This window comes from Elephantulus edwardii, unplaced genomic scaffold (assembly GCF_000299155.1).
Source record: "Elephantulus edwardii isolate Elephantulus edwardi_28Jun2011 unplaced genomic scaffold, EleEdw1.0 scaffold00283, whole genome shotgun sequence".
NCBI lineage: Eukaryota > Metazoa > Chordata > Mammalia > Macroscelidea > Macroscelididae > Elephantulus > Elephantulus edwardii.
The window spans coordinates 2585439-2598345 of record NW_006400033.1 but is presented as its reverse complement, the minus strand read 5'-3'; the positions used below and the strand labels follow the sequence as shown (position 1 = coordinate 2598345).

The 12907-nt window shown below is 45.8% G+C and overlaps 1 protein-coding gene across 1 annotated transcript; it reads left to right on the top strand.

The window, feature by feature from the left end:
* Positions 1–4163: 4163 nt before the first annotated feature.
* On the top strand, positions 4164–4761 carry TMSB10 (thymosin beta 10). The gene is made up of 2 exons (XM_006900380.1): positions 4164–4273; positions 4496–4761. Exons 1-2 carry the CDS (start codon positions 4174–4176, stop codon positions 4528–4530), a joined length of 135 nt encoding a protein of 44 aa, XP_006900442.1. The 5' UTR covers positions 4164–4173; the 3' UTR covers positions 4531–4761.
* Positions 4762–12907: the final 8146 nt, after the last annotated feature.

Here is a 12907-nt window from a genome sequence, read left to right as displayed (position 1 = left end):
TAACCCAAAAGGTGTCATTAATGTTATTTACATTATTTACAAGTTATCCAGTTCCTGTGATGGTATACCAGCATTTCACATTTGGATAGTCCTACTGAACCATCTATTAGAATGTGAAAATTATCAAGCAACATCATTCAGTTCACATACAAACAAAATATTGCTGATGATCATCCAAAACCAGCTAGAACAGTACATACACAGAGAACTATCAGAAGTGCAAGCTGGGTTTAGAGGGAGCTCTCACACGAGGGATATCATTATTGATATTGGATGGGTCCTGGCTGAATACCAGAATGACTATTTGTGTTTTATTGACTATGCAAAGGCATTTGACTGTGAGGATCACAGCAAGCTGTATGACAATGAGAAGGATGGAAATTCCAGAACATTTAATTGTGCTCATGAGAAATCTATGAGAAATCAAGAAACTGTTTTCTGAACGGAGCGAGGGAACACTGCATGGTTTAAAATCAGGAAGGGTGTGCATCAGGATTGTATCCTTTCTCCATAACTATTAAATCTGTATGCTGAGCTAATAAGTCTTGAAGCTGAACTCTCTGAAAAGGAATGTGGCATCAAGGTGAAGGAAGACTCATCAACAATCTGCATTATGCAGATGAAACAGCCTTGCTTGCTGAAAGGAGGATATGGAACACTAGCTGCAGAACATCAAGGAGGAATATATCTCTACAGCAAGAAAACAAAGTTCCTCACCACAAGACCAACAGTTAATAATATGATAGATCAAGAAAAGATTGAAGCTGTCAATGATTTCCTCTTGTTTGGATCAACAACCAACACTCCTGGTACCAACAGTCAGGAAAACAGAAGATGCTTTGCATTAGGCAAGTCTGCTGTCATGGACCTCTCTAATATGTCAACCAATGAGTAATGATTTCACTTTGAAGACTAAGGTACACCTGATTCAGGCCATGGTCTTCTCTATCACCTGTTAAGCATCAGAGAGCTGGACAGTGAATAAGGATAACAGAAGGAAAAATGATGCCTCTGAGTTGTGGTGCTGAAGAACAATATTCAATGAATGTGGTGCTGGAGAAGAATTTTGACAGGGACTGTCAAAAGAACAAACAGATATGTCTTGGGAAAAGTACAGAGAGAGTGCTTCTTGGAGGCAAAGATGACAAAGCTTCATCTCTCATACTTTGGTTATGTAGCTAGGTAAAGCTATTCATTGGAAAGGGACATCATGCTTGGAACAATGAAGGGTCAGCAAAGTAGAAGACCCCAACAAGACAAATTGACACTGTGACTTCAGCAATGGGATCTAGTGTGCAGATGATGTGCATGGCACAGGATAGGACAGGGTTCAGGTCAAGCTGGTCTTAGGGTTGCTATGAGTCACACTCAACTCAGCAGTACCTAACAACTGAACCAGAACTTATAAAGACCATGGCTAGGAAAAGTTACACTACATCATAGAGATTAATTTTAGTCTACATTGCAGGGCCTCAGCTGGGAGGGTCACTCCTTGAGTGAACAATATCAAAACTTAGACATTTAACAACATTGAATGTTCTCATGTTTTGGCCAAAGGCAAGGCCCAAGAAGGTAACAAGTACTGCACAGCATTTCCTCTGAATCAAGGACAAGTGAAATTTTTCAAAGAATTTCTCTGAGTCTCTGAGTGTCCTGGTATTTTTATGTTCAAGTTTGAAAGATCCTCTAACATTGTATAGTAGAAACTGTTCCACGTATATCCAACCCTTTGCTCCCCCCCCCACCCACCCACCCTGTGTATTCACCTTCCCTTGCCAGGAGGCGAGACAGTATTACTAAGATCTGGCAAGCAAAAGAAAAAGGAAAAAAAAGAAGGGAAAAGTGATGGAGATTATCCTGCCTGGACTATAAAAATGTCACTCCCACCTTCCTTTTCCCCTAGTCCACTGGTTAGAGGGAGCAGACTTCCAGGACCTGGGGGAGACCACTAACAGAAAAGAAGGGGCCTGTGTGCCTAAATCATTACTGTATGCCAGAAAGCTGCCCGACCAGAAACACCAGCAGAGGATGATGTTTCATGAATGGTAAGTACATATTTATTGTATTAACCAGTTTGGGGGTTACTGGTCACAGTAGTTTGCCTACCCTGACTATAAAGTTGAATTATTACTATTAATACTCATGCACCTCTCCCTACTCCACTGATTTCGGACTTGGTCCTAGAACTTGCTTTGGCCATCAGGCTATCTGAGCATTCTCACACACTTCACCATTTCTATGGTTTCTTCTAGTACAAGCTCTCTTCTCCTTTGCTATCACCCTGAGCACAATAAACCCCAGGTCAACCCCCTGGTCAAAAGGGTATGAGAGAACCCCGTAGCAGAGCTGACTGCAGTCTGAAGTGTGGAGCCAAGATCTGAATAGTCCAGCCCTGCAATCATCAAAGCTGACTGGCAGATGTATGATGACAGTGATTGTTTAAAGCGACTGAATTTTGGAGTGGTTTTGTTACATAGCATTTGTGTGGCAATAGGTGGCTGAGAGTATGGCCTTCTAAGGAGGTTATATGAAATATTTACTCAGTTTCTTTTCTGTCATTTACGTTTGTGCTGTTATTACTGTGTGCCTTCAATACAATTCTGACTCCTAACAACCTCTGACCGCCTAGTTATAAGAAGCTGGGCTTCAGTCCCTAAGGCCCGGTTTAAATCCACCAGCTGCTCTGCTTTGCGGGATAGACAATCTCCTCCTGTGCGATTAACTGCCTCTGAAAACCCGCTAGAGGGTCAGCTATGGGTCTCTTCTGACCGGATGGTATACAACAATCCTGTATGACAGCGTGGAACTGCCCACAGGGCTCTCTGAGCTGCAATCATTACCGGAGCTGAATGACTGGTGTGTTCAAATTGTCAGCCTTCTCTTAGAGGGGAAGCACTTAACCGCCACACCACCAAGGGCTTCTTATTTAACCTTTATAAAACAAAAACTCATTGCCAGCAAGTCGATTCTGACTCTATGGGAGAAAAACCTCACTATTCGAGTGTGACAGTTCCAGACACTCCATTCAGTTCCCGAGGCCTGGATAATTCTATCAACCCACTTTGGGGCTATTTGTCACAGTAGTTTGTCTCAAAGCATCCTCAAGGTTAATTCAAGGAGAAAAGCCGCACCCTCTGCCCCTGCTTCCTGGGGGCCTGTGGCAGAGCTCCCAGCTCTAGGGCCGCGGCCCCCGCCCCCGCCCACCCCTCAGACAATGCACGCAGGCGGCCTCGAGGCTGCGCCGCCATGGTGCTGGCCGGGCACGCCCAGTTAGGGAAAACGCGGGCCCGTCCCGCCTGCAGCTGAACCCTTCCTCCCAAAACCCAGTGAGATCTCCAAGGGCTCGACCCCCCCCCCCCCACCAGGGGAAGGGTGGACCGGGGAGGGCTCAGGAGAGCCACACCAAGGTACTTGGGACCCCGAAAGACGCGGAGTGACTCTAGGGAGTAAGGACTGCGGCACAGCGCGCGTGCACGCTCGCACATCCATAACCGCACACACTCGCACGCGCGCGCACACGTGCCCCGGCAGGCGGACACACATACACACACACGCAAGCGCGCACATCCCCTTCCCCGCGGCCTCCACGCCCAATCTGCCGGGTGGACAGTAGATTCCCCGGTGGGGAGGGGGAAGGAGGCCTGGAGGAAGCCATCCCCCTACAGCTTCCCGCGGCCCAGGCGAGCGCGCGCCGCTAACCGACCCACACCCCGCCCGCCAGTGGCCGCTCAGGGCCCCGCCCCCCGGGCCAGCACCGCCCTCTGCGGGCCGAGGGGCGGGCCGGGCGGAGCTCGGGGTATATAAGGCGAGGGGCGGGCGCCGTTCTTTTGTCTCTCGCTGCAGCAACAGGAGTGTGAACGCTAGGGCATCGGCTGGACGGGGACCCGCGGTGAGCCCTGAGCGGGGCGAGGGCGCCCATGGTGGGCCGGGGTGGTCACCCGGAGGCGCTGTGGCTGCCTCCACGATGGGGCGCTCGTGCCGGTCGACCGGGTCCGGCGCTACAGAGGGGCTGGCCAGGCGCGCCGCGACCCTCGGCCTTGGGTTGCCGGCCACGCCCCGGCCGGAATGCCACGTCGAGAGACGCGGGCCAGGAGTGCCGAGGGGGACACTGACCTCCGCCTCGCCGCGTTTGGCCAACTGCTTTGGTTTGCCCACTAGGATTGTTTCACGAAAATGGCAGACAAGCCTGACATGGGGGAAATCGCCAGCTTCGATAAGGCCAAGCTGAAGAAGACCGAGACGCAGGAGAAGAATACCCTGCCGACCAAAGAGAGTGAGTGTGCCCCTGGCCCCCCGCCCAGCCCTGCAGCCCCTCCTGGGCTAGTGCTGTCCCCACCCCCACGCCTCGGGTACGGACAGTCCCGGCCACCCTTTATCTTACAAAGTGACCAGCCCCTCGGCGCCTCACCCACACACACCCGGGGTGTCAGCGTGGCGGGGGGAGGGGTTTTGGCCTGGTGTCCTTCCCCCAATCCATGCTTCCCGCCTTCCACAGCCATCGAGCAGGAGAAGCGAAGTGAGATGTCCTAGGATCCTGCAGTGGTCTCCGCCCGCGTCATGTGCGACACCCTAGTCGTGATGTGGAGGAAGAGCCACCTGCAGGATGGGCACGAGCGACGAGCTGCACTGTGAACCCGGGCACGCCGCGCCCTGCCACCGGCCTGCGGGTCTCTGAAGGGACCACCGAAGTCTCCGGTTTGCCCTGGGCTATTCTAGAAAATTATTTGTATGATTAATGAAAATAAAACCCACCTCATGGCATGGCTGGAGTGGTCTGAGTGTCTTGGTTGTGCATGCACGGGGCAGCGCCGCAGTAGCAAAGCGACACCACACGCAGCCAGAGCTCCTGTCGCAGAGAGGGGAGGAGGAGGGGTCCGCAAATGGCTGGCTCAGGGACCATCTTTAATTTCCGTTTTGCTTCCTCAAATAGATTACATGGGATATCAGCTCTTGCTTAAAATGCAGTCTGTGCACAAGCCTTGCAAAAAGTATGCCCTTTTGTTATTGCTGGAAGCTGCTTTGGAAAATGCTTTTCCAAAAGATGAGGATTTGGTTCTGATAAGCTTCCCTCTGGCCTCCTGATAGTCTGATTAACAGCAAAGGAGGCCAGTGATTTAAATGCTATAAAGACCAGACATTTAATGAAGTCACAGTCTCAAGAGTCTGCTTTTTTGGAGAGAAGAGATATTGGAACAAGAAGTGGGGATCTGGGAGACTACATAAACATCCAAAAAAGAGCAGCCATGGAGGCTAGCCCCCCTTTTTTGTGTTTTAACTTGCTCGAAACCTTCCACAAAATCATTAGCCATTAGAGGGAGTACTACGCTTCTGTGCAGCTGAGCTGGTGGGGGGAAGAAAGGAGAATGTGGAGGGAGGGCTGAGGCAGCAGGGTCACACCCTCTGGATCTTGAGGAAGTGGTAGAGGAAACAAGCCCCCAAAAAGGCCTGAGAACAGGCTCTGGGACTTCAGGGTGTTGAGCTGAAGCAGTGGATGGGAGATTACTGAGATAAGACCTTTCTTGAAGGAAGCAAGAAAAGGCACATTCATGATGTCACATTTTTCCCTGAGGGATAAGATAACCAAGTTAGATCAAGTAATGAAAGTGAAGCAAGGTCCAGGCTCACAAAAGACAACATAGTGGATGAGACAGGCAGCCACCTCAGCCCAGGGGTGGGAACAGCTGGACTGAGAGTCCCTACTGGTCAGCAGGGTTTGTGGGTCTGAAGGGAAGAAATAGGGGAAGAGACCAGCCACAGATGAGGGTCAATTAACCCTTACTGAGCCCTACTGTGTGTCAGACTTTGCTAGAAACTTCTCAGTAACTCACTCTCAGTTTCTCCCTCACAAATGGAGAAACGGGTTTAATGATCCAGAGGAATTTGCTACAGTCACATAGGCAGTGTGCAGTGGTGGGAGGATTCACAGCCAAGTGAGTGCTTTGAGGCATCTATTTTGTCAAGCCCACTGCATGATAGTCAAGGTGCATTATAGTATGCCTTGTAGGAAGATTATTTCATTTTAATCAAAACAAAACCAGAAAGTCACTTCTGGTTTAAATACCTAATGTAATGTATGCCACAGTATGTCTGCTGGTGAGAAGAGCTTTTTGAAAAGTGTGCTGAGTGCAGTTCTAAATGGGATGTGGGGGTCAGGAGCCACTAAAGGGATCTTTCTGGGAGGATGTAAGGAAGATAAATACTGCGGGGGTGGGGGGGGGGTGGGTTGAGAAGGGTTGAGGCTTCTAGCAGAGGGAAGAGCAAATACAAAGCCCTGAGGTAACTAAGCATGTGCCTGAGGAAAAGCAGAAAGCCCTAAGGGTTGGAATGAGGCAGGCAACAGGGAAGGCCACACAGAAACTGATAAGAGCCCTGCTCTTCCTGAGAATTTATGAAAATGAAACTCAATAGTCATTTTGTTTCTCTACCCTTGGGACTGAGTGAATGCGGGAAAGGAGCTGTGGATGGGGGAGGGAAGGAATTCCTATTTCAGAAGTCGTGTCTTCCCAAGTACAGTTTATAAGGTAAAGGAGGCAGTCCCCCACCTCGAACCAGTTCCAAATTTGCACTTGCAATAGTATCATGAGCTCTCAAGTCCTGTGAGCAGCAGATCTGAACCTTGTCCTGGCCTGCACCATCCTCCCGACCTCTGAAGCCATTGTTACAATCACTATGGCAATCCACCCACCTTGTTGAGAGTCTTCTCTTTTCCTAACCCTCTACCATTCCCAACATAGTGTCTTTTTCTGATACATCTAATGCCATAGAATGTCTGCTAGTGAGAAGGGTTTCTGAGAATAAACGTGCCAAGCGGAATGGTAAGCTTAAATAGGGTAGTCAGGGAACTGCGCCTAGGAATCTATATCTGACCTTTCACTTCCTAAGTTGTCAGAGAAGCCCCATTTTGAGGACCCTCCTTCTAAGGCCTTCCCTCCCCTGCAGGGTCTGCTCCCTGGGCTCACAGGAGAATCACAGATGGCTTCTTGGAGAGAAAAGCACCTGCCCTACCAAAGGCAGAGACCATTGAAGCCCTTCAGCCTCAATCCTTCCAACCTCATACTCCACCATCTGTGTACTCACCAATGTCTGTGGGAGAATTCTAGATACAGGTTAGTTCTTTTCGCTCAATCTGTTGCTTTCTTCATTTACTCAAATACAATTCACTGAGAATCTCCTAAGTTCTGGGTCCTTGTACAAAAGGCACAGTGGCATCAGAGGTCCTCTAACTGCTCAAGAAACACCACATCAGCCCAAGCTGATTTCTATGACGTCGAGATCAGATACGTCTCCTCTTAGAACCTTTTCACCAGTTCCGACAGCAGCCATCTTTCCCACAGCACTCTTCAAGCCCCTGGCCTGCAGTGGGGCACACCAAACACCTAGGTCCAGTTCACATTCCCAGTCAGGGCCAGGAAATGACCCCCAGGATAGACATGCTGGATGGTGGAGGAGGAAGCTGTTTGGGGACTCAGTCTTGAGCCTGGGATCTTGGACTTCCACCCTAGACCCTACCTAGGACCTCCTATACTCACTTTGACTTGCCCCTCCACGCTGGCTTTGAATTGCCCCTTCCACAATAGGTTTGACTTGCTTCTTCCAGGTACTTTTATGGAAGAGAAGAACAAACTTCCGTGATATTTAAAGTCACTAGGTCTTAGAGAATTTTTCCATTACATGCAACTGAACCCAATTCTACACTGCTCAAAAACCAAAGGAAATATGGCTCATTTAAAAGAAGATGATAAAATATTAGGGGGACAAAGGGGACTATTAAAAATAAAAGTATTATTCAATATGGCAAACTAATGGGAATAGTATGAGTTAGAAAAAGAAACTAACTTTTTCATTCTATTAATATTTCCTAAAAAAATTAGCATAAAAACATTAGTAGTTTTTCAGGAGAGACAGGAAAGGGTTAGGATGCAAACATCAGAAAGAAATTCAAGGCAGAAAGCAGTTAACACTTTAAATCCACTGCCCACCTAGTCATTCTGATGCATGATGGCACTCCATCAGCTTCCAAGGCTGTAAATCGTCCCAGGAGGAGACTGTCCAATCACTCTTCCTTAGAAAGACTGGTGGATTTGAACCACTCACCTTTCTTTCAGTTAGCCGTACAACACTTAATGAACCATGCCGCTAGGGCTCTTGAACAATTAAGAAGTGTTGTTTAATATTGATAATTCACTGTTTTAAAACTGCCATCAACTTTTACTCACTATATAACAGCATGTACACTCATACACACACACACACACACACACACACACACACACACACACACGGTGCCACTACTCAGAAGAAAGCCAGGCCCAGATGGTTGCACAGATGATTTCTTTCAAAGCTGCAAGAAAGCAGTAACTTCAATACCTCAACATTTGCTTTAGTAGCTAGGAAAGGACATATGTCTCCCAATTCATTTTACAAAGCCAAAATGCTCCTGTGAACAGAATCTACCATGAAAATTGTTCAAAAAAAATTCAAAATATAACATTAGTAGCTTTTTATCAAGGAAAAAATGTTATAATACTACAGCATGGCCAATTAAAGTTTATCCCAAGAAGGCAAAGGTATTTCAATATAAAGAAATCTCTTTCATTATTCAGCCCAATAATTGGTAAGAGGGGAAAAAAATAATGTTTATGTTGATATGACTGCAAAAATTTATTTCTTAGATAAATTTTAACATCTACTGCATTTTAGTGTATTAAAATTTTACTTTTTTAATAATCTTCAGCAAGATTTTACTTGCCTGTATTATTAATGATACTGTGAAATAATTTCTACATTATTTGGGATAATTTTTTCTTGATGAGAACAAATATGGATTTCCTCCATAGGGAGATAGATTCCTCCATTGACTAGATAAAGGTCTTCCAGATTTCTTTGCAAAGACTGATGAGCACATCCAGGGCTGTGTTTGCTGGGAAAAGCTCCATTGTTATTCTGACAATTCCTAGGACTTGTTTGGCTTTTTCGTTTGTTTTTTGTTTGTTGTTTGTTTGCTTGCTTGCTTGCTTGCTTGCTTGGGGATTTTGTTTTGCTTTGGTTTGGTTTTTAGTTGGGTTGGGGTTTTTTGTTTTGGTTTTGGTTTTTGCCAGAGCCATCAGAGCATCTTGAACTTCTTCCGCCTGCCGGTACCACTGGTTCTTCACATGCTACTTTCTGAAATGGTTCAGCATCAGTTAATTCTTTTTAATGCAGTGATCAGTGTTCCTTCCATCTTCTTTTGATGCTTTCTTCATCATTCAATATTTTGACCATAGAATCCTTCAGTTTTGTAACTCGGGGCTTGGACCAATCTATCAACATCATGATGTTGTTGTTGTTGTTGTTGTTGTTGTTGTTGTTGTTATGTGTCATCGAGTCACCTACGACTCATAGCGACCCTATGTAAAACAGCCTTGAACCCTGCTCTATCCTGTGCCAATTGCACTGTCTCTGACACAGGTACCCCCATTACCCCAGTCACTGAATCAATCCACTTCATAGAGGGTCTTCCCCTCCTGCCCTGGCCCTCCACCCTCCCAAGCATGATGTCCTTCTCCAAGGATTGATCCCTCCTTGCAACATGTCCAAAGTATGTCAGACAAAGCTCAGAATCCTTGCCTCCAAGGAGCAACCTGGTTTAACCCTCTCTAGGACAAGCCTTTTCATTTTCCCAGCAGTTTGTGGTATATTTAATACTTCTCTCCAACACCACAGCTCAAAGGCATCAAATCTCCTTCTATCCTCCACAGTCATTGTCCAGCATTGATGCATAGCAAGTGATTGGAAAGACCATGGACTGTATCAGGTGCACCTTAGTCTCCAGAGTGACATCATTGCTCTTCAGTACTTTGGAGAGATCTCTAACAGCAGACTTTCCATTGCAATATATCTTTTGATTTTCTAGCTGCTGGCACCAAGAGTGTTGACTGTGGAGCTAAGCAAACTAAAGCTGCTAACAGTCTCAATCTCTTCACCATCCATCATGATGCTGCCAATTGGCCCAGTGATGAGAATCTTTTATTTCATGATATTGAGCTTCAATCCATATTGAAGGCTGCATTCCTTGACCTTCTGCTGCAAGTACTTCAGGTCCTGCTCAGTTTCAGCAAGTACGGTTGTGTCATCAACATAACACAGAGAGATGGAGAAAATATTGAAGCTCTCAACAGTTTCATTTTCTGTGGATCCACAATCAACATTTATGGTAGCAGCAGTCAAGAAATCAAAAGATATGCTGCATTGAGGAAACCAGCTGTCAAGGACCTCTTTCTTTTATTATTTTCTTTGTTTTCATTGTTGCACATTTTCTTCACTGTCCCCCCTGCCCCCAGTTTGCTTTTTTCTTTGGAAAAAAAGTTCTTTCATTGTTATACAGTACCCCCCACCCAAACCACTTTACTATGCAACTCTTATTCTGGACTCTTGTCCTGTCAGTAATACTTAAACATATGTTCCAATTACACAGTTCTCTCCCTCATCTGTTTGAATGCCGTATACATTATTTATTCCCTCTTTTCTTAGTTTCCTCCCAATCTATATCAGTCCTGTTCTATAACAGTAGCATTATACAATATTTGTCTTTTTGTGACTGAGATATTTCACTAAGCATAATGTCCTCCATGGTCACCTCACCCATTTTGTATAATATTTCATGAGTTCTTTGCTTTTCAGTGCTGCATTGATATTCCAATATACCACAGCTTCTCTATCCATTCATTTGTTGATGGGCACTTGGGCTGTTTCCAACTCTTTGCTATTGTGAACAAAGCAGCAATAAACATGGGTGTGCATATATCTGCTTGGGTGGTAGTTCTGGTTTCTTTAGGGTATACTCCCAGTAGTGGAATTACTGGGTCAAATGGTATTTATATTTTCAACTTTTTGAGAAAGCGCCACACCACCTTCCACAGTGGTTGTACCATTTTATACTCCCACCAACAGTGAATAAGGGTTCCATTCTCTCCACAGCCACGCCAACATGTGTTGCTTTCTGCTCTGTTAAATTTTGCTATTCTTACTGGGGCAAGATGATATCTCATAGTTGTTTTTATTTGCATCTCTCTTAGAGCTAGGGATTTTGAGCATTTCTTCATGTGTGTGTTTGCTATCTGAATGTCTTCCTTAGTGAAGTGTCTGTTCATATCCTGTGACCATTTTTCAATTGGGTTGTTTACCTTTATCTTGTGGCAAAGGGTCTCTTTCAAGGGCTAAAGAGCAAGAATGTCACTTTGAAAACAAAATTCACCCAAGCCATTTTTTTTCAATTGTTTCCTATACATCTGAAAGTTGGACAATGAATAAGGATTACAGAAGAAGAACACTCTTGAATGATGTTTTGGGGGAACAATATTGAAAACCCGATGGACTGTGTGGCCTAGTGGCAAGGAGTTGTGCTGCAATCCCAAAGGCACGTGGTTCGAGGCCTCCAGCTGCTCCATGGGAAAAGGATGGGTGATCTCTTCCCATGCAATTACTGCCCCTGAAAACCTGCTGGAGGTTCAGCTATGAGTCGGTTCTGACTCTACAATACACAACAACAACATGGACTGCCAAGAGAACAAGCAAATCTGTCTTGGAGTCAGTGCAATGAGCGTGTTCCTTAGAGGCAACAATGGTGAAACTTCATCTCAATTAATTTGAGCATGTTGTTTGGAGGTGCCAGTTCTTGGGAAAAGACATCATGCCAGGGAAAATGAGGGCCAGAGGAAAAAGAAGAAGCCCCTCGACAATATGAATAGACACAGCGGATACAACAATGAGCTCGAGCACTTCGGAGTTGGTAAATATGTTCCAGGACAGATCAAGATTCACATCTGTTGTTCATAGGGTTACCTTGAGTTATAATGGACAATGGATGTTTGCAGCTATTTCTCCTCATTTTGACTCCTGCCACATCACAAATGTAGGTAATTAGTTGGGTGAAAGCTTTACTTCACCTACATCATTAAAGTAGACTCTGCTTTAAGGAGGCAGCTCTTCCCCAGTGACATGTTGAGGACTCTCCAACCCGACAGCCTCATCTTCCAGCATTATAGCCAACAGTGTTCTTCAGTCGTCCATATGGTTTTCAAATGCCTTTTATTTCAGAAGCGGATGACCAGTCCTGTTTCTTAGTTTATCTTAGTCTTGAACTTCTCTGAACCGTGTTCACCATGGATGACTCTCCCGGAAGGTGCACTAGCAGTGGCACAGCATCTAGCATCACAGCAGCATGCAAACCACGACCATTCTGTAAACTGACAGACAAGAGCTCCCTCTGGAGGTGGCATGACAGAAGGGTGACACAGTGATTTGATGCATTCCTTGAGTGCTTGCCCCAGACTGAACAGGGGATACACAACTCCTAGGATACCAGAGGCACCATTTTCAACAAATCCACCATGAGTCCCTATGAGTCATGCTTAAAAACCACCTAACAACAACCACCATCACTGGTTTAAATGGATCATTGGTGACCTAGAACTGGTTTAACTCCAGTCCTCAGTAGAAGAACCGGAAATTAAAGAAAAGATGATAAACATAATAAAACCATAAAGTAATTACACAGAAATCAAACAAAAGAAAGAGATTGGAACAAGTAAAGCAAAACCTAGTCTTCAAAGGTCAATAAAATAAACCAGTCTGCTTATTTCACTGGGGTGAGTGAAGCACAAATAAAAAAACTGGAGAAAGATCTTCTAAATTTTTTTCTTTTTTTTTATTGTGAAAAACATATTGGGGGTACAAGGAGGTGAGGGTTGGGGACAGAAGGGTGAGGATGGGCCAGGATGCAGTTGCAGAGCTGCACAGCTTGGTCAGTAGGGGGAGCAGGTGAAGAAAATGATGAGGGTCCAGAGGGGACCAGATGCTACAGAGGAATGACAAGCATTTTCCAATGGTAATTAAACCAACTGTCTTATTGATTTGGGAATTGGATGCC